This window comes from Diabrotica undecimpunctata, chromosome 7 (genome assembly GCF_040954645.1).
Source record: "Diabrotica undecimpunctata isolate CICGRU chromosome 7, icDiaUnde3, whole genome shotgun sequence".
Classification (NCBI taxonomy): Eukaryota; Metazoa; Arthropoda; class Insecta; order Coleoptera; family Chrysomelidae; genus Diabrotica; species Diabrotica undecimpunctata.
Window position 1 is genome coordinate 70703324 of NC_092809.1, and position 22657 is coordinate 70725980.

A 22657-nucleotide genomic window follows, 5' to 3' on the forward strand; every position below is an offset into this window, starting at 1 on the left:
GAAGCTCCAAAAGATATTGATGAAGGCATCTCAACAAATGCAGATAACACAATAGCAGTGGCGGATCCAAGGGGGGGTCACGGGGGTCATGACCACCCCCAAAACAAAATTAAATATCAATCAAATAATGCTAAAAAAAAATAATTTAAAACCCATCAACCCTATAAGCAGGAAGTCAAGAGTTGAAATGATTCAAACTCATTTATTCTAGGGGTAAATGTAGAATTATATGGAAGCCCTTTTAAATTGCCCTTTAAAAAAATCAACAATTCTAAATACAGTAATACCTCGACTAAGACTTCCACGAATTCAGAGTTATGCGATTTTCAAATTTTGTCAATTCGTCATTTGAGTGCCAGAGAATCGTTTGATTATCAATGAGATAGAACTACCGTCCACACATTATTGCTCATTCAATGATCATGACATGACTTTTCGCACGAAATCAGCACATTTTTATTTTGTATTAGGTATTTCTTATCTTCAGTTTTGTCTACGAATTGGTTGTTTGCAATTTGAATATTTATTATAATTGTTGAGAATGTGTGCTACATTTTATAATTTATCTATAATAAATATCAAAGTGAATATTGTTGTTGCAGTAGCTCTATCTGATACGTTAGTGAATACAAATACAGGAACTGAGGGCTGCTGTCCAAGGTATTTGTGAAACTGTGAAACAGTAGTTTGTCTTAGTGATGTTTTAGGTACAACTGTATCACTTAGTCGTCTTCTTCAGTGACCAAAATTAGATTTTAAGTAGGCTACTGAGACCATAGTGGACACTAAAGGCATTCTTTAAAATAAAAGATCAAATGCTGAATCTGTTTTTAGCAAACTTTACTATGCAGTAAACAAATAGCTGAACAACTAGACATTGAATTAAAGATGCCTCGTATAGCTACTCGTTAGTCTAGTTACTCGTCAAACCTGTCGTCAAAACCAATCTGCTAACTCTTGCGAAGAATATTTCCGAAGATCTATTTATTTACCCCTTTTAGACAATATCTTTACTTCTACCTTCCAAGATATTATTGGACCAACTACTTACTGCATATTTCACAGTAGAACAAGAGATTTCATAGTGGATTCAGCGATTTGTTAAATCGGATAGGCGAAAAGAATACATTTTTATAAAATTATATAATATTTACTTTTCTTATAGTATTTTTAATCACTGAACTTTTATTTACCACTCGTTGCCGGTTGTTGTTGACAATTCATGAGAAAAATTTCAATACCGAGTAAAAAAATATTTCACTCACTTATAGCTTAATATGCCTAATTATAGAAATAACTAATCCTTAATTAGATTATGTTTTTTATTGAATAAATTGATTTAAATAAAGTGTTGTTTGCACTTGAAGGGTACAGGCAAAGAAGGTGATATGTCAAAAAAACAAGTTTCGAGAAAAACGGTTTTAAAGGTTTGGACTCTCTGGTGTTTGTTTATTAGAGGAAAATAAAAAGTGACAAATTTTTTAATAATGTATTGGAATGTTACCTATTAGACAGTTAAATGTGAATAGCCAAAATACAAATGCATAAAAAGTAATAAAACATTTTGTAGAAAATTGCAATTTTTACAGGGCAAAAAGGTGTTTATTATAGACTACTTACTAAACATAATATTTTTATTGTAACAGTAAACTTAAAATGTAGGTAAATAAAACTAAAGGCGTCCTTATGAAAAAGAGGATGTGGTAAAATTTTTCAGGTATTGAGTGCTTTATTCATCCTAGAACAAAAAAAAATTAGGGTCAATTCGTATATAGATGAGGTTGTCTAGCTTACCGCAATAATCATAAAGCTCAAAGGTCATCAGTTTGTCTTCTACAAATATGGCAACTGGTTAAAGTAGTCTTGAGCCGCTGAGCCACAAAATATCTTCAGCTCTTGGAGATTTTTCCATTTCATCTTACTAATGGGTAAAAGCGCTAAAAGAAATTTTCCTGTTACAGAAATATTTCAAAGGTAAAAATGTGTATCTTACTTTTATACAAGTGATCAGGCAGTTTAAACTGGTTGCCTTCTAATTTGATTTTAGTTTTAAATTTGGGATCAGTAACAACAGTAGTTTCCCACGCACCATTGTAGCTGTCTCGGTGAAGTATCATCCTTGGATGTTCTTTTTCTATTTTCATTTCCCTAATCGGACTAGAAGGAAATGGACATGTTCCTCTATAACGTCTACTCAAGAATGTTGTCCAGGTTCTGAAGTACGTTTGTTTAACGTTTTCCACTTGAAAAGGAGAGGGTTTCTTTCTAGCCATTCGGAATTCTTCCTGCCATTGTTCTGGGAGTTCCACTCGTGTTTTTTGATTTATTAATCCAAAATCTTTATCACACTTCATGTACGAATGGCCTCTAATTGGAAAAGTAACCTTAATCAAATCTAGTCTTTTTTCTACATGCACTACATAGTGTAGAAAACGAAACATAGTGTAATTTTTGTTCTGTCCTCCACAGGAATCGCAGAATATTTCTAGTTCACGAACTTCAGGGTTAAGATAATTATATACAAAATGATGTAGCAAAGAGCAGACATCATCACTCCCTTTTTTTCCAACTGTTTCGGGATAAATGTAAAATATGCTTTGTGATGTAGACAAAACATGGATATTGAATGCATATGTAGACAACTGCCTTTTATAATAGACGTCACTCGTACTAATATTCGGAACCGGAAGATTTTTTGCAAAATCGATGCAGATTGCTTCCGTGGAAATCAACTTCTGGCTACGTGTTCTTGCGTCCCTCTTACTTTTATAAAATTGTTCTGCTTTCGTTTTGTGTAATTTATTCTCTATGTTTAGCCGGTTTATATCTGCCTCTAGTTTTTGCCTCAAATTTTCTGTTTGCGATAAATTGAGTTTTTCAGCTTCTAGACTTTTAATCTTAGCTAAATATTCGTCGCATTGACTACATGTGTCAGATCTAGGGTATCCAAATGATATGTTGAACTCGGTTGAAAAAATGGTCCTATAAGTTTCATATGACACATTCTCATTTGGAAACTTTTCACAGAACATATTAAACATTTTTTTAATATTTAGTTCTTCTGGTAGGTATACCTTAACCGTATCATGCATACTGTAATGACTTTTACGACCTCTAAACGATCCAATATGACTTTTTATCGTACTTTTTGCTTCAATAGAGAGCTTGTGTGGCCGATTAGTGTGCTTACCTCTACGATCTTTTGGTGCATCTCCTGTTAGTTTTAATGATTGCTGCAGCACGGCTAACTTTCTTCGGCCTATTCCATGTATAGATATAAATGCCTTTTTACATATTTCAACATCTTCAGCATGACCATTTATATTGTCTACAACTCTACACGGTACCGGAAGGAAGCATCGTGAAGAAGAGCATCTCGTTCTTGTTGCCTTGGTCTTCGTTGTTTGATTGGAAGGGTCGTTATCAAACCACACAGATATATATTCTGCTCATCAACTGAGTTGAGTAGATTAAAACTCTGGATGATTTTGTTCCTAGCATTTTCTGGTACACGCTCAAAACACTTTAATACACCTACAGTCCTCACCCATAGTATGGCTTCTCAAATTTAATAACTTATTTACATCACTCAATTTTCCATACTTCTTTCTTTTTTTACTATTTCTATTTGAAGGCGAAATGTCGTTATCAACGATTTCAGGGTCAATTCTCTCCATTACTTAGTTTTTGTAATAAACACAAGTTCACTGAGGAAAACACGTTTGTTTACTAAATTTGCTGGAATTTGCCGATGTAATAGCATCAGCCGACGCTTACGTGTACATCCTGACAAAGCACTTTGTTCGCCGGGACCGCGCGGACTTGCCACCTTCTTAGCCTGACTAGAGAAATTAAAATATGTTATTATTCATGACTGAACACGTTTACAGCAGTGATTGATTTATAGAATGGTAGTCTAGGTCACTGGCTAACAGAGGGGTCCAGAAACTCATTTTCTGCAAAAATTGACATAACACCTTCTTTGCCTGTACCCTTCACTTATTCTTAAGGTTTCTTCTTCATTACGAAAGGGTGGCTGTAACTACAGCAAATTGCTCTCTATCTTGAGCTGTTCTTAGTATCGAATGTGTGTCCATGCCTGTACAGTCTCTTACATTCTTCAGCCAAGAGCATTTATTCTTCCTGGACCTTTTTTTTCTTTCATTATGAGTCATAGAAAGTTATATTTTTCTTCTCTGTAAATATGTTCTAGATAAGTCGTTTTTCTGTTGTTTACAATGTAACGAAAATATTTTGCCTACCTCAGGGTACGAACATAGGGGTAGAAATAGGGGACAAAAACTATGGGGCGAAGATAGGGCAAGCAAAATAAATGCTACTAGTGCGTACGACACTCAGTTGGTTGTTGGAGAGCTGGGGTCGTGGATAAGTGAAATAAATGGGTCGGATGGGAGCAGCTACAAAAAAAATGAAAGGGTACTTACATAAATCTCCTGGACAAAATGAAATAAGATATGGCAGACAAGGTTACCTCTAGCTATTTAAATTTGGACGCCGCTTCGAAGAAAACTTCCTGCTGGAAAAAGAAAGAAAATTTCTTCTTCCCTAAAATCAAAAATACATACAAGGGTTAGGAGATTTTCTAAACTAAAATAAACAAAGGATCAGAGAAACAAATCAAACGTTTATTTTTGTCTCATACAAACAGTTATCAAACATAAAAATGGCACAAAAAATATACTATATAAATAGTTGCCAAATACAGAATAAAAAACTTACATGTGTCCGTTTACAAACTTCGTTTACAAAGGGGTTGGAGATACTACAAAACTTACAAATGTTATCGCACAGAGATTAACCCTTTTTTTTAAACAAACAAAACAAATGAATATCGAAAAGAACAAAGCTAGCTGTCATATGTTAACATTATATTAAAAAAAAACAATTAAAATGACAGCTGTTAAACCATAAAATTTACAATTTATTATTTATTACAAATCCTTTAAATTTTAATGAAAGCAATTATTGTTTTAGCAAAAAAATGTCTGTCTTTACTTTAAAATTAAAATGTTAATTGTTACCTGATTTCACTGTTTAGCACTTAACTTTCAAAAAAAAACTTGTTAACATCTATGGGACTGGAGCTGCAAAGGACATAACTCTCAACTTGAATAAAAATAAACCATTTCCATACGTAGGCAGGAACGATTGGAACAGAAACTTGATGGAGGAAATCAAGCTGTCGACGGGGACATTCTATATAAACATTTTCCAAATTTCATCAGTGCCGGTGTACTGCACAAATCTTATGGGTGATTACTTTGATCTAAACTGCCACATTGCATAGAGTATCATCACCTTAACCGGTCTTAAGATATTACACAAAAAAAATTGAATCGACTCGCGATTCAAAATCTCTTCTGTCTGCTCTGCTTGGGGCTTAAATGTCGACCTCTCGATGCCTTACATTTTACAAATTTCAACGCAAAATAAATTTCCCTTTACGTCTCACAGCTAGTTTTTGCCTACAAACTTAAAACAAACAATCTACCCTTTTTTGGCCTCATTCTTAGCAACGAACCGACAAAAAACTTCTTGGGTATTTACTTTAAAATTGGTTAACTGGAAATTTTTTACCTCACAATACATACAGAGAATAGGGGAATATTAATGTAAACAAAGACAAAAAAATATTCTCAGTTAATACGTCTTAGAAAAACCGTATACCTGACTTGCAATATTATATTAGGGGACTCGAAACAACTTTTAAATATTCCAGTTTATTGCGTTTTAACGACAAAAGACAAAAACAGCTGAATACCAAAACTTGATATTTAGAATCTCAACTTAAAATGCCATAATATATTGATCGTTTTAAAATTCATTTGCAAACAGAAAAACGAAAATATTCCACCAAATTTAAAACGCTACAACAATATTCAGTAGTTCTCTCTCAGTCCTCATTCTTCTCAGCACCTCGTTATTGGTCACGTGCTCTGTCTACGAAATCTTCAGCATTCTTCGAAAAACACACATTTTAAAGGCTTCTATACGCCTCATAATTGTAATTCCAAGAGTCCATGTTTCCACTTCGTAGAGCAATAAGGAATAAATTAATGTTTTTACAAATTGATATCGGATATCCAACAATAAGATAGAGTTTATTAGGAATGTTAAATACATTCATTAATGTTTACACTTACATTGAGTTATTGCATGGAAGAAAAGAGGACGACCCCGAAAATCCTAGAGGAACAGTCTTGTACACTTGATTTTACTGTCATATATCGTTTAAAATAATTATTTAGAAAATGGTTCCCTTACATGAAGTACAAATCAGATCAATCGTAAAGGTGCAAAAGTCTAAATCCTGTATCAAAATCACCTTCAAGACCCGTGACCCCACCCCCTTACAAAAATTTCTGGATCCGCCACTGTACAATAGTGTTTTCCAATACCACAGAAGGGCTGCAAAACTTAATGAATAAAATAACAGAAACAAGTCTCACAATACACTTACTTGGGAACTATAATCAATGAGTCGTGGCACAATACCCAAGAGATTAAATGTCGCATCGAAAAGGCAAAAAGTGCATTCTTGACTATGATTTCTGTGTTCAAGAGCCATGACCTCACTCTAGAAACAAAAATAAGGCTCCTTGAATATTATGTGTACTCAGTGCTTCTGTACGGAGAAGAAACGTGGACATTGAGAGCGGAAACTCTATCAAAACTTCAGGCTTTTGAGCTATGGTTATACAGAAGGATCCTGAAGGTACAGTACTTGGGACATATAATGAGAAATAAAGGCAGATATGAGCTACTCCAATGCATTTTGTAAGGTAAAATTGAAGGAAAAAGGGTCCTAGGACGAAGAAGAATATATTGGCTTGAGAGCATGGTATAGAAAGACCTCAACACAGCTATTCCGTATAGCAATCAACAAAGTCGTCATAGCCAGAATGATCGCCAACGTTCGGAACGGACAGGCACCCTAAGAAGAAGAAATTCAAAATCAAAGCTATGGAAAGAATACGACATCATTATTAAAAAATTAATTAATTATAATATAAAATATAATAATAAATTAAAAATAAATGAAAAAAAAGACTGTTGCTAAGTAACTTATGCAAGTATTTTTTGTTGTTTTTTTTTATGTTCAAAATGTATTACATGGTATTACGTATGTACATCGTTTTATTTTATTTAATTTTTCTATGCCTCGTTTATATAAAAAATATGTTTTTATGCTTCTGTATTTTTTATACCGACCATGAAAACATTAAAATACATATTTACAAAAAATTGCGTGTAGAGTTTAAAACAAAAAAAAAAGATAATTCTTTTGATATTCAGGCCGGAATTACCACTAATTTTTCAACGGAATTAAAGTTTTTTGCATTTAATTGAAAACATTTTTTTTGTGAACAAAAACACATTTTTCATTTTTTTATTAATTATTTTGATAAAGAAAACATCAAGCTATCAAATATTGTTTAAATCTATTTTCTCTATTATTTTGTTTCCTTAATATTTACCTTTACATCTCCTGCCATACAAGTCAAATATTCCTTAACTGGGCTGTTATTAGGTCGGTTTATCTTATTTATATTGTATATTAAGGAACAAATATTTTCTGTTTTTAATATTTTATACGATATTTTTATAATTCAGTGGAAAGCACACGATGCTATTGTCCTATGCTTAGCGTGGAGTTCAGTTTCCGAGCTAATAGTATCTGGTGGAGAAGATTGCAAGTATCGTGTATGGGATAGTCAAGGGCGCTTAATGTTTTCAAGCGGTTTTCATGGAAATCACATAACGTCAGTGGCATGGTCGCCCGTTGGTGATCTATTTGCTGCCGGTACATACAATACTTTGAGGTTATGCGACTATTCGGGGGTAAGTATACTTTTAAAAATGCTTTCTATTGTAATATATTCTTAAAGAAATTATATACACAAGTACCCAATATATATATATATATATATATATATATATATATATATATATATATATATATATATATATATATATATATATATATGTATATATATATATATGTATATATATTATATATATATATATATATATATATATATATATAATGGCTAACCGCGAATGCTTTCTAGATCCTATTTCTTGAGTGGATCAGTATCTTTTGTTTATCTTATCTTCTTGACAATATCTCTCCATTTTTTCCTGTCTCTAGTTCTTCTTCCTCTCCATTCTCTGACTCCTGCCCTTTGGAGGTCTTTTTCAACTTCTTGCAGCCACTTTGATCTCGGTCTTCCCTTTCTCTTTCTTCCTCCTGGATTCCATTCTCTCATTGCGTAAGTCACTGCATACCTAACCATCTAACTCTGCATTGCTTTATTTTAGTTACGATGTCTTCCTTAAGTTCTTCCTTAATCTCTGCATTTGTTCTGCTTCTATATTCATTTTTTTCTATTCTGATTGGTCCTAGTATGGTTTTCATAACCTTTCTCTCTGCTATTCTTAAGTCTTCTTCATCTTTTTTAACTATCGTCATTGTTTCTCCTGCATATAATAATATTGGCCTAATTATGGTGTTATAAATGCTCATCTTAGTTTTCTTAGTCAGTGTTTTGCTTTTAAGTAATCTTTTGTTTGCAAAATAAGCTTTATTCGCTGCTAATATTTTTTCTTTTATTTCGGATTACCTTTCTCCGGATTTGCTTATTATAACTTCTAGGTATTTGAAGTATTCTACTTCTTCAAACTCAGAACTTAGTATTTTGATTTTTTCTTTCCTTGGTTTTTTTCCCTAATCTTAATATTTTTGTCTCTTCTTGATTTAATCTTAGCCCCATTACCTCCCCTTTCTCTCTTATTTCTTCTAACATTTCTTTCATTATTTTTCTGTTCTTTGCAATAATAGCAATATCGTCTGCATATGCAATTATTTGACCACGTTTTGTTCTGAGATTTCCTTTATTTATATTTCGTAGTACATATTCTAATGCTAGATTAAATAGCGTTGTTGATAAGGCATCTCCTTGTTTCATCCCTTTATTTATACTGAATTCCTCTGTCTCTCCTCTTTGTGTCTTTATGCTTATTTTTGTAGTTCTCATTGTCATTTCTATTAATTTTCTGAGTTTATGTGGAATTTTTAATTTTTTAAGTGCTATCATTAATCCGTTCCTTTTAATTGAATCAAATGCCTTGTTTGAAGTCTATGAATAACATTTCCAATTCTAATTTATACTCGTTTGCTTTTTCCATTATTTGTTATATTGTGTGTATTGCATCTATTGTAGATCTTCCTTCTGTGAATCCACATTGGTACTGTCCTACTGTCTTCTTTGTGATCTTTGATAACCTCTTTTTTATTATTGATGTCAATATTTTATATGTTGTATTTACTAACGTTATTCCTCTATAATTTTCACAGATTTGTTGGTCTCCCTTTTTATGTACTGTTATGATTTGCCCTACCTCCCAATTCCCTGGCATTTTCTCTTCTTTCCATATGTTTTTCAATAGTGCCAGTATTTTTCCTCTTAGTTCCCTTCCTCGGTATTTTATTAGTTCCATATTAATTCCATCTTTACCAGGGGCTTTTCCATTTTTGCTGCTCTGTATTACTTCATCAAATTCCTCTAATGTTGGTTCTTTTGAAATTTCGATGTCTACTTCATCTACTTCATCTGCTTCTTCTTCGTGCACCGTTTCCTCCTCGTTATGCATTTCTTCTTCTGTTGTTTCCTCCGTCAAGAGCTCTCTGTAGTAATCTCTCCATACTTACTTGTATTCTTGGTCCTCTATTATCACTGTTCCCTCTTTATTTTTTATTCCGTTTGTTTTGCCCTTGTATTTTTTGTTTTGTTCTTTAATGTTTTTGTAAAAACTTTTCGTATTTCTGTTTGTGCTTTCCTACCCTATTTCCTGCATTTTTTTGTCTCCCCATCTTCTTTTTTTTATTTTGTCTTATCACTTTCTTAGCATTCCTTCTTAATTTTTCATATTCTTCTCTGTCTTCCTCTTTATCTGTTCTTAGCCATTTATTTCTGGCTTGCACTTTTTTCCTGTTATTTCTCTACATTCTTGGTTGTACCATCCATTTTTTGTTTTAGCTTGACTTTTACCTATCTGCATATTTGCACCTTCTTCTATTGATTTTTTGATCGTCTCCCATTCTGTGTTTATATCTTCTGCTGTATATTTCTCTTTTATTTGAACTGGTTACTGTCTCTTCATATTTTTTTCTTACTTCTTCATTACTCATTTTATTGACATTCCACTTTTTATGTTGGTTTTTTTGTTTTGTTTCAATTTTAACTTTTTGTCTTATAGTGGCTGTGACCATGTAGTGGTCTATATCAATTTGACTATATGTTTTCTGATCTGGTGACCTCCATGTTACCTTATGTATTTTAGGGTGTTCAAATTTTGTTGAGCTTATAAACAAATTTGTTCTTGTTGCTAGGTTACATAGTCTTTGCCCATTGTCATTCGTGTTTTCGTGTATTGTATGCTTTCCTGCAATTTGTTGTAAAAAGTCCTCTTTTCCAATCTGGGCATTGAGGTCTCCTAGTACAAATATGACATCTTCTTTGGGTATTTTTTCTATCTCCTCTTCGACCCTATCAAGTACCCAATACTTTATTTTAAAATAAATAAATTTTGGACGCCATTATAAACATAACATTATTGTTAAAAGTTTTGTAAATTTTGTTTATATCGCGCGTCACTGTGACTGTATGACGCACATTATATGCATTATACAGAAATTGGTACAAGTATTTATTAACTCTAATTAATTATAGTGGTCCAGATCTTTAGACAAACCTAACACTGGCTGTATTTACAAGATGGCCTGGTCTGCAGACGGAACTCAACTTGCTGGTGCCTGCGCTAATGGCCAAGTGTTATTTGCCCACGTAGTTGAAAGAGAAGTCCACTACCAGAACTATACCGCTTTGGTAACCGAAAAGAAGCTTGTTACTGTTAAAAATATTTTGGATGACACAACAGAACAATTGGAATTACCTGAACGAGTTATACAGCTGGCGATGAGATATGAAAATTTGGTGCTTACTACTCCCACTCAGTGTTACATTTATAATACTAACAATTGGAATACTCCAGCCATTTTCGACTTAAAGGATGGATCAGTTATCTTATTGTTATTAGCAGAAAAGTACGTATTTTTTATCTATACAGTAGCGCATTGATGTTTATTTCATGCTCACCGTAATCGACTTTTAGGGTTAAATTTAATTTAATGGAATGCTTAATATTTCCAAAATGCATTTTATGAATACCTAACTGGATTAATGAATAGCCTAAGGTAAAACTACCTATTAACGGCCTATACAAATTCGTGATATAAATCCGGCCTATTCAAAAAATTGAAGTTCGTTTGTAAATACGTTTAAGTTGGTTAAACAATACTATGGCGGATGTGTATCTTAGCTAGAAATTTATTAGGCCATTTTGGTGTATATAAATGCTGGGGTGGCATGTTCTAGCTTTTAGCTTTTGTTTTAATCAGTTAGATTTAATCAAGCGACGCAATCAGTTCGAGAGCGGTCGTTAATCCTTATCGTTACAGGTAAGCATTTGGTTTCATTGGTTGCAATATTTGCTTGCAAATTATTACAGAAAATATTTTTGTACCTACATGCAGTAATTTTTTCATTAGAAATGGTTAATAGTTGTATTTTTTATCAAACACTTTAGTTTTTGAGCCAAAACATAGTAGAATTTACAAAAATAGATTAGGCCGGTATTAGGGCACAATTTTAGTAGCTAATCTAATTCCGGTCCGCTAGGCCGTAATTACGAAACTTGGTGTTTTTTTTCAATTCAACTTTTTGTTCTTCAATATCAAAAATTATTTAGAAAAAAACTAATATATACCTATTTTTAAATAAATATGACCCAAAACGTACCTACTACCAAATTCCGTCACATACTTTTTTTTCTATAAAAGCAAAAAAGTTTACAACTGAAAGTCAGGTAGTTATTTCTAATGGCAGAAAATTGAAAAAAATCACGAAATTTTTCCCAAAAAAAAATTTTTTTTTGTAACTTACCTGCTAAGTTAAAATAAGTATATAGTATGAAAATTTATTAATTACAAAAAAACATTAAAATAATTTGATTTTATTCTGGGCTGTATTAGATTTTATTATATTTCGCATCTGCTCTAATTCCGACCTAACCCAAGTTTACACGGTATCTACAAAATTTTTTTAAAAAAAATCGAAAATTAATTATTCACATTTGATTGTTTTTTAGAATCATGGTCAGAACTAAAAAACCAATGCAAAGACAAAAATATTCATAAGAGCTACTGGATCGGGCCCTAAATGACATGAAAAGTCTGTATGTCTGCCTATAAAGCATTAAAAACGTGTGGTATACCAAAAAGTACATTAAAAGATAAAAGAATGCAAAAGTACGTGCACGAAACAAAAACTTATTGGAAGAGCCCGCTTTAACTAGTGATGAAGTCCCGTGACACGCGATAAGCTTATTAACACCGTAGCAGTGCTCATCAAAAATCTCAACAGAGCCAATCTATTTAAGTATAGAATTCCTGGAAATAGATGGTACCAAAACATCCTAACTCAGCATCCGGAAGTAAGACCTAGTGTGTCGCAAAATCTGGCAGCTAGCCATTCCTCCGTCACAGAGGAAATGATAAGAAATTGGTTCAAGAAAGAATATGGTTATTTTAGTCAAAATGGCATCACAGATGTTGTAGAAGATCCATCTCTTGAATCTTGAAACAAACACCTGGCATGTAGAAAATGCAGTTAGCAATAAAGAAAACATCCCAGATAAATCGCTGCATCTGTCTTATTCAGAGAATATATATGCTGAAGGATCATCTCTTGCTAAAAGATATCCATCAACTTGGCAGCTACTAGAGAAAACATTGATGATACAGATTCTTACTTAAAAGAAAATGACGTTCCTTCCTCAACTGCTGATTTTGGTCCTTTTAAGAAGAAGTTACCATCAAAAACTTCTACAGTAGAGCTGGCACAAAATCAGTCTCCCATAAATTCTGCTGAGTTGTATTTTGTACTCCTGCAAAATTTCCAACGACATTTAAAAATACATTTTATTTCCCCAGAAAAATATTTTAAACGTCCAAAAAAAAGGCTACAAAAACAATTAACACCTATAGTAGCGATTTTTGATGATTTCATGGAGGACCAGAGAAGAGTAAAAGCTGAAAAAAAGGAAGCAAGGAGAAAACAAAAGCTTGAAGAAAAAAAAAATAAAGCACCTAAAATCACGAAAAAAGAATTCAGAATCTAATAGCAATAAAACAGAAAAATTAAAATTTAAAAGCTGTCAAATTAAAGCTAAACAGTGAGAATGAAGAAAAACAAAGAGGGGAGATACATGGGGCAGATAAAAAGAAAATTAAATTTCAATTGTAGTTCTGACACACGGATTTAGAGGTAGGCGAGTACAAACTAGGTGGCTACGTCTTTGTAGTTTACGAAGAGAAACATTTTCCAGGAGTAGTAGAAGATATACCAGAAGATAAATTCAAAATCAAAGCTATGGAAAAAATAAGAAATCATTGGAGATGGCCAGAGATAGATGATATTATTTAGTATGATCCAGAGGAAATTGTTTGTTTAATTAAACCGCCTCTGCCCATTAATAAAAGTGATTTTTTTTCTGTACTTTAGATAAATAATTTGTAAGTCTTGCATAGCTCTTTGCTCTTATGTAATAAATGAAAAAACTCTATTTCCAATTAACTTATGAAAGTATTTTTTTGTTTTTTTTTAATTTCAAAAACATTTAATTTAGGTTCAAAATGTATTACGTATGTACATCATTTTATTTTACTTAGTTTTTCTATGAATATTTTATATAAAAATGATGTTTTTATGCTTCTGTATTTTTTTTACCCATTTTGAAAATATTAAAATAAATATTTACAAAAAATTGTGCATACAATTTAAAACAAAAAAAAAATAACTCCTTTGATATACAGGTTGGAATTAGATCACCATAATGCCGGAATTACCACTAATTTTTCAATATAGTCCGGAATTAAAGTTTTTTTGCATTTTAGTGTCAACAATTTTTTTTTTTTTTTTGGCGAATAAAAAACACATTTTTCATTTTTTATTAATTATTTTGATAAAGAGAACATTAAGCTATTAAATATACTTTAAATCCATTTTCCCTATTATTTTGTTTTCTTATTATTTACATCTTAAGTCAAACATTCCTTAACTGGGCTGTTATTAGATCGGTTTACCTTAATCCGGCTCCGGCCAAAATATTTATTACCCCGAATAGCTAAGTTGTTCTGAAGTCTACAACTTGAGAGTTCGTAACAGCTTTTAAACAGTCTTTTAAGCAACTTTGTTGTGGGTTCCAGAGCATAAGGGAATTGTTGGTTACGAGATATCTGCTCGTCTTTTTAAAAAAGGATCTAAAAGTTCTTTTATTAGACCAAAATTATTCTGCGGCCTACCAAAATGCCGCTTGGTGATATATATCCGAAAAAGGGAAAAAGCACCTTGGTGTAGCTTAGTGAGAAATATCGCAGGCTAAGGGCAAACAAAATGACAATTACAACTTTCTTATCCGTACGCAAAAATACTCTTACAGCTTCAAAAATTATATCTCACTTGACTTATCATATTTATTTACGTCTTAAACTTAACACGCAGCGATTTGTTGTTCATACATAATAAAGGCATTTTCTCTGGGTCTTAACACAGAATTTTCTTTATTTTGTATTCGTAAGCTATCTGTTATAAACCATTCGTACTGCAGCCAATTGGCACATATGTAAGGGTAACATACTGTTTCAGTTTTTCTGTTAAAGACACTGTAGCGTAAGTCTCCATGAAATAGCCCCTTCTTTTTGGGGTGCCTGTCCGTTCCGAACGTTGGCGATAATTCTGGCTATGATAACTTTGTTGGTTGCTATACAAAATAGCTGTGTTCAGGTCTTTTTATACCATGCTCTCAGGTTAGCAAACCTTCCCTTAGTCCTGGGGCCCTTTTTTCTTCAATTTTACTCACAAAATGCATTGGTGTAGCTTATATTTGCCTTTATTTCTCATTATATGTCCCAAGTACTGCAGCTTACGGCCCTTCACAATGTTGACCAAATCCGCAGTTGTGTTCATCATCCGCAGTACTTCTTTATTGGTGACTTTGTCTGTCCATGGTACCTTTAGGATCCTTCTGTATAACCATAACTAAAAAGCCTGAAGTTTTGATAGAGTTTCCGCCTTCAATGTCCACGTTTTTACTTCGTACAGAACAGTACAGAAGCACTGAGCACACATAACATTTAAGAGCCTTATTTTGGTTTATAGAGTGAGGTCATCGCTGTTGAACACATAACTCCTAGTCAAGAATGCACTTTTTGCCTTTCCGATGCGATATATAATCAATCTCTTGGGTATTGTCTCACGACTCATTGAATATAGTTTCCAAGTAGTTGTACTGTGAGACAAATTCAATTCTCATTTGGTTCACATACAGATTTGGTACAATTATGTTTTCCTTGCTGATGATCATTAGCTTGGATTTGCTGGTGTTTATATTCAGTCTATATGTTCTACTTGTTTCCGTTATATTGTTCATAAGTTTTGCAGCCCTTCTATGGTATTGGAAAACACTATTTTATCATCTGCATACCGCAGCTTATTGAGCTTGACTCGATTTATTGAGATGCCCTCATCAATATCCTTTAGAGCCTCTTCAAAAATGTGCTCCGAGTACACATTGAATATAAGTGGTGAAATTATGCACCCCTGTCTCACTTCCCCTAAGATTTTGACCTGATCTGTATATTCTCCATTTATTCGGAGCACCGCTAATTGATTCCAATACAGGTTAGCTGTTATTTTTAGGTCTCTTCCATCAATCCCTGTCCTCTTCAGCACTTTCATCATTTGTTCATGCCTGACTCTATCAAAAGCCTTAGTGTAGGCAATCAGGCATGCAAAAATATTACAGCTGACATCTCTACATTTCTGAAACATTACCTGCACGCTAAATAAAGCTTCTCGCGTACCAACGGCGTTCACAAATCCAAACTCATAGGGCGCAATTTGTTACTCGCATTTCCGGTAAATCCTTTTGTGGATGACTTTTAAAAACAGCTTCATCAGATGGCTCATTAGGCTTATCGTCCTGTAGTCTTCACAAAGTTTTGCTCCTGGTTTTTGGGGCAATGGTATGAACTCCGATTGGAGCCACTCTACTGGTATTTTGCCTGCTTTGTATATTTCATTAAATATTTCAGTTGTTATTTTCATTTGTTCTGCATCTAATAACTTAAGCTGCAGTTTTGCAGGAATTTCATCAAGTCTCGGTGCCTTTCCATTCTTCCATTACTCATTTGTCTGACGGCTGCCGTTATTTCTTCTAGTAGGATTTCGGGACCTGAATTTTCTTCAATGGTGGGTTCTTGTATTGTTCCAAGGTCGTGAAAAAGTTTCTTCAAGTATTCTTCCCATACTTTCTTTTTATATTCTTTGGTTATGGCAAGATTGCCTTTATCATATGTTATTTTTCCACTGTTGCGTCTTCGGAACTTTCCAGCTACTTCTTTCACCTTTCCATGGATATTGTAGTTCGATCATATCGACTTTGATACTGCTCTATTTCTTGACATTGTTCTGTTTTCTGTTTCTCTTTGACTTCTCTTATCTTTCTTCTGACGATGGTATCTATTTTCTTATATTCTTGGAGATTTTCTTTTTTTTTTCTGATCCATAAGTTGAAGTATTTCATCGGTTACCCACGATTTCCGTTTCTCTGTATCTTTCTTTAGGTGTTGTTCTTTTATTTCTCTCACTGTTGCTTGTATGATGGTCAGACTTTCCTCTACATTTCCCGCATTTCTGCATTTTAGAACCTTTGTATTGAGGTTTTCACTCACCTTCAGTCGAACATTAAGATCTTTCAGTTTTCTAACATCATACTTGTTCATCGACTTACTTGTAACCTTCTTCATTCTGACTTTGAAATTACCTACAACTGGTACATGATCAGAATTTATGTCTGCCCCCGGGTATGTTTTGACAGATGTACAGCCGTTCCTATACCTCTTATTTACTAGCATGTAATGAATTTGATTTCTTAGAATCCTTCCCACAGAATCCTGTGGAGATTTCTAGGTATACAATTTCCTTGGGTGTAGCTTAAAACCAGGTGTTTTTTATTACTAATTGATTTGCTTCCACAAAATCTCCAATGTATCTTCGCGATCATTCCCGTTGCCTAGTCCAAATGGTCTACTGTCTTCTAAACCCCGATGGCCTGGAATCCATACCAGTGTTACATTGTTATGTTCTTCCCGTTTGTTGAGTTCTAGTAGTCATCCCTACACTAGTTAAAGTCCACATTAAGGCTTCTAAGAGCCCATATATCCTTTGACATGATACACATTACTTTTAAAGCGCCAGGTTAACAATAAACCGTAAATAATTTCTATATAAATAAAGCATTATGTTTTAGACATATGTTGGTGGTGGAAAAAACTACTGTTGGCATTTACAACTATCAAGGAAGGCTAATAGCGTCTCCGAGATGGCCAAACATGAGACCTGATCATTTGAAAAATGCACTTATAACATTGTCATCCGATACATTAGCAGTTCGAGATTCAATCGATTCAAAAAGTTAGTATTGCAATGTGTTTAATAATAAAATGAACGGTACTAATTTGTATAAAAATATTTATTTAAAGTTTACAATACAATATTCTATTATCAACTAACTCACTCATAAAAGCGGTTCATTTATATAACGAATACACTATTCTAGAATTATCTGGAGTTATTATCTAGAATTATCCACCTCTATTCTCGCTTGTATGGACGCCTCGCTCTGTACGCCGGTCGATACCTTGAAGATTCTCGAACACGCATTATCATTCTAAGAGATCCAACCGTTATATGGGGCACGTCGAAATTAGCTTGTTCGTTACACTGCTCCCCTCTTAGATATAAGCGTTCCTATCAGCAACTCTATATGTAGGCCGAGGATGGCGGAATCTTCAAGACTCTCCAGCTCTGCATAAACCCCTCAGCAAGAAATAACAGTCGACTGTCTTTGAAGGGCACAGGTTAATAATACAACAGACAGTAATTGGTACACTCGGAAGATCGCTGCAAGTATGCTTGTGACAATCTTCTAATCCACATTTTCTAGTGCATGGTCTATATATGGTAAGGCCAAATTCTTAATGTCATATTTGCACAAGACTTTTTTCAAATTATCTAACGAACGCCATATGTCCTCGTAGCTTGCCCTGCCTGTAAAAGACTTCTTGGTCACCATCTTCTAATCGCAGTATTATTCCAACTTACGGCTGCTGACATTTCAACTCGTCCAAGCGACCAAACTACTTATTAAATACAAACGAGATTCCTTTAGTTATCTCGAGGTCTTGAGCAACACAGTGGGCTAAAGAGACGTTTTCTGGAACACTAAAAAGATCCTGTTGAAATTCTGTGATATTCTGTGTTGATTCCTTAAAGCTTCGTCGCCGGTCATTTTTGATCTCACGTTGAATCGTCCATACTTTTTTTGTTTCATTTGAGCCATCAAAAGATGCAAGACGATTTATATGAACAGTTTTTTGGTTTATCGTTCGGTAACTTCTTAATTCGGTATATTACGTCATTTATTCTCTTTTTAATTTCATACGAATCTTCTCATTATCTTTGCAGTTTAGGAGACAAGCCTCGAAGACGTTGTGGATTATAAGACCAAACAAGATCACCTACTTCAAAACTTTCATTCTTGCATTGAGAATCATATTGATCTTTCATTCTGTCGCTGGCTATCTGGATGTGTTGTCGGGTAAGTTCATGAATGTTGTTCACTCTTAACTTCAGGCGGTCGATATATTCCTCGCTTGCGATATGTCTTTCGGAAGGTCTGTAGCCAAACTCTAGGTCGCAGGGTAAACGAGCTTCACGACTTAACATCAGACAGATCGGAGTCTGCCCTGCAGTTTCATTCACGGCCGAGCGGTAGGCCATTAGGAATAAATGAATATGCTGTTCCCAATCTCTTTGATGTTCGGATAAAACTTTGGACAGGTGTTTATTGGAAGAGTTTTTTAACCAGTATCTCTGCAATGGTAGCAGCTTCCTGATTTGGTATCACATAGGCCTCAGTCCATTTCGTAAAATAATCCATAGCTACCAGGATATATTTATTATTTCCATCATCTGTTTATAGAAATAGACCTGCGATGTCGATTGCTACTCTTTTCATAGGACTACCAACATTATACTGTTTCATAGATTTTTACAAACTAGACCATTACTGGTCGTACACAGTTCACATTTCCATCACCATCTGCTTTACAGTTCACCCAATAGAACCGTTCTCGAACCTTTAGCAGAGTCTTCGTAATACCAAAGTGTCCACCTAATGCACCGTCATGCAACTGATTCAATACTTCTGACAATTTACTTTTAGATACAATCAACTGACAATATATACCTACAGGCAACAACGACTGTCAAATTACATACTAATAATAATCGCATACAAATAGAGCTAGGGTTAGACAACCCAATATCTCCTAATCTTTTTAATATTGTGCTGGAACATGTTTTAAGAATTTAGATTGGCTGACAAAGGGAATAAAAATAGATGGAGAATATTTAAACAACCTATGTTTCGCCGATGATATAGTCAAAATACCTAATTACTTAGGAATGGGAAGAGAGATGGTACAAGAACTAAGAGACATGGTACAGGAACTCGTTAAAGCTACGGAAAATGTAGGTTTAAATAATAACATCCTGAAAACAAAAATATTGAAAAATTTGATACCCAACCAGAACATCAGTATTGGGAGGGGGGCAAGAAGTAGAACTTGTAGATAAATATAAATATCTAGGTCATCAAATTATGATTGGCAGGGATAATCAGACCCATGAACAAAAGAGAAGAATCAGTCTTGTGTGAGCAGCATATGGAAAACTGAGAGAAACTTTTAAAAGTGAGCTGCTCACATGCCTAAAGAGAAAAGTATTTGATTAATGCGTCCTCCCAGTGTTAACATACAGAGCAGAAATACGTACTAGTAATGCATTGATTAGTGATCAGTGTAGTAGTGTCTGAGACCTCGGAAGACTTGAAGAAGACATTGAAGAGGATGTCGGAAGCTCGGGGGCAATGATAATCGACGCGGTTTAACCTGAAAGACATATATGAATATATATATATATATATATATATATATATATATATATATATATATATATATATATATATATATATACATGCACACATTTATATTTATTTAATGTGATTAGACATTATTGTGACAAAGTAAAAAGTATGTCAGAAACAACTTAAATTTTAAAAATATTTATTTATTTCAGCGATTCATATAGTAGATTTATCAAATAACAGAACCTCGGCAGAATCTACCTCGATTCAACACTCCACGCCAATTATGCAAATATCACTGGATCAATGGGGAGAAACATTGTCAAGAAATTTGGCAGTTCTAGATCGAACAAGAGATCTATTTTTGGTTAACGTAAGATCACAAAACAAGACTTTTACCAAATTGGGTAAGTTTTTACAAAACGTTAAAAGCAAGTAAGATGTATAGATAAACATAAGTAATTTGCAGGAAGAAAAATTGAATCTTTTCAATTAAATGCCACTGACAATATAATGGCAGCTATTCAGGATACAAAACTGGTTATTTGGTATTGCCCAACTGCTTGCTTTAATCCCAAGCTATTGAGGTTATGTTCTTTTTACAATGACTCCTCTGAATTGGGCAGCAGTCCTAGAATAAATGATTTTGTTGGAAATATTGTTTCGGTGAGAAGAGCGGACGGATCTCTTATTAATGTCCCGACATCTCCTTTTCCCAGTCTACTGCATAAGTAAGTTAGTTTATCGATTCAATAAAATTTTAATAACTTAATTAATTGTATCTCTAATTTATCTAATCGGTACGTTGCTAAGGTTTTCTCGCAGTTTATAATATCCCATTCTTGTCTTCCCACTTTTAATTATATGTAAAGGTGGAAGGACGAGCAGGGCCTTCATGACTACCGTCGGAGTGCCCGTGACAGCCACTGTGACTTCGAGACAAGCAAGTCTTTGGATCGTTTGAGAATTGCACTTTTGGATGCACCTTTGGCCACCATACCACTGATGCATATGTAATTATACGTTTTACCACCATGTTATAAATCCAATATAACATGTCTGATTTTAAACCTAACATTTTTCCATGAGTGCGTCTGACTGCCATTAATATAGTTACCGTTCTCTTGGTTACGTACTCGTTCTATCTGCTGATCCCAAGTAACCCTTGAGTTTAATGTTACCCCAAGGTACATTACTTTACTCACCAGATTCAGACATGTACCATTTAGCTTTAGAGGACCCAATCACTCTAAATTCGTACTTCTGGTTATTTTCATGACTTTCAACTTCTGCTAAGGTGACCAATTTATCCACATGAAGCAGAACATGATTGTCCATCAGTAATGTTGCGTATATCACACAGCTCCTCACCATGCATCCATCTTGTTTCGTCTATTCATTTTAGACGAATAGTCCCTGTGATTTCTTCGTAGGAGGTGTTTTCGAATGTACCCTCTATATCAAAAAATGCACCCAACATCACCTCTTGTTTTTCTAGAACATACACCACCCGCTGTACGAGATATTGCAGTGCCTGATGTACCGGACTGTCAACCGGCATCGGCCTCAGAGACTTAGTTTTTTCTTGTCCGGTTTTGAAAGGTTTGGATATAAAAGCCATTCTTGTTAGCCTCCATTCTATTGGTAAGTACCCCAGTGCTAAGCTAGCCTGCAGTATTTTACATAATTTTTCTCCAGAAGCTAATTTCTCTTCTGTAGAAGTATTGGATAAATCCTAAGGGTTGATTGCCCATTTGATTTTATCCTGTTTCACCACTTCTTTTGCCATACGCCAATTTTCCCTAGAAACTTAAGTCAGGTTACCTGGTCCTATGCAAACTAAAAACTTGGGGTATTTTCACCATTTTGATTGTATTCACCTAACTCCTTTTGGAGCGAGGGAATACTTATCTGAGGGTCCCTTGAGAAAACTTTTTGGAACCTTGACATTTCTGCATACTATTCTATCTCCTCGCAATATTGTCTCCGATTCTATTTTTGCTATTCTCAGTTCCTTATCATATTCAGGCACAGCTTTACGTTAATCGTCCCACTTGCCTGAACTTTTAGTGAAATTAAATTTTCGTCTGAGTTCTGTCCTTTGAAATTAGTGGTGGTCTCAGAAGTACCACTAGAGAAAACACAAGAATTTTGGAAACAAATATGTTTATTTTTAAACATAATCTCCTTTCAGCTCTATACGCTTTTCCCGCGATGTTCAGTAAGTTCTATACCATTTTTATAATATGAACTGTCTTATTTTTCAAAGCAGCCATTAACTAAGGGCATCAATTCTTCACGGTTGGAAAACTTTTGACCATTGACCCAGTTTTCGACTTTGCGAACAGAAAATAATCCGAGGTGGCTACATCTGAATAGGAATTTTGGCCATTGCAAAAATGGATCTGGAAATGGTGAAACAACACTTAGCCAAATGCAACCATTTTTGCTTGTTTTTGATTAAACCTTGCAATCAGTTCGAATAATACTCATCGTTAATAAGTTTGCTACGCTACTGATCGAC

At 34.0% G+C, this 22657-nt stretch overlaps 1 protein-coding gene across 1 annotated transcript in view; it reads left to right on the forward strand.

Annotated features, from left to right (window-relative positions):
* The window catches only part of Oseg5 (intraflagellar transport protein Oseg5), a 154801-nt gene that overhangs the window by 94139 nt on the left and 38005 nt on the right, over window positions 1-22657 (forward strand). Inside the window, exons 4-8 of the mRNA XM_072537501.1 lie at window positions 7636-7863; window positions 10755-11128; window positions 17455-17618; window positions 20346-20540; window positions 20603-20864. Coding sequence (XP_072393602.1) covers window positions 7636-7863; window positions 10755-11128; window positions 17455-17618; window positions 20346-20540; window positions 20603-20864 — 1223 coding nt within the window. The remainder of the gene's footprint in view (window positions 1-7635; window positions 7864-10754; window positions 11129-17454; window positions 17619-20345; window positions 20541-20602; window positions 20865-22657) is intronic.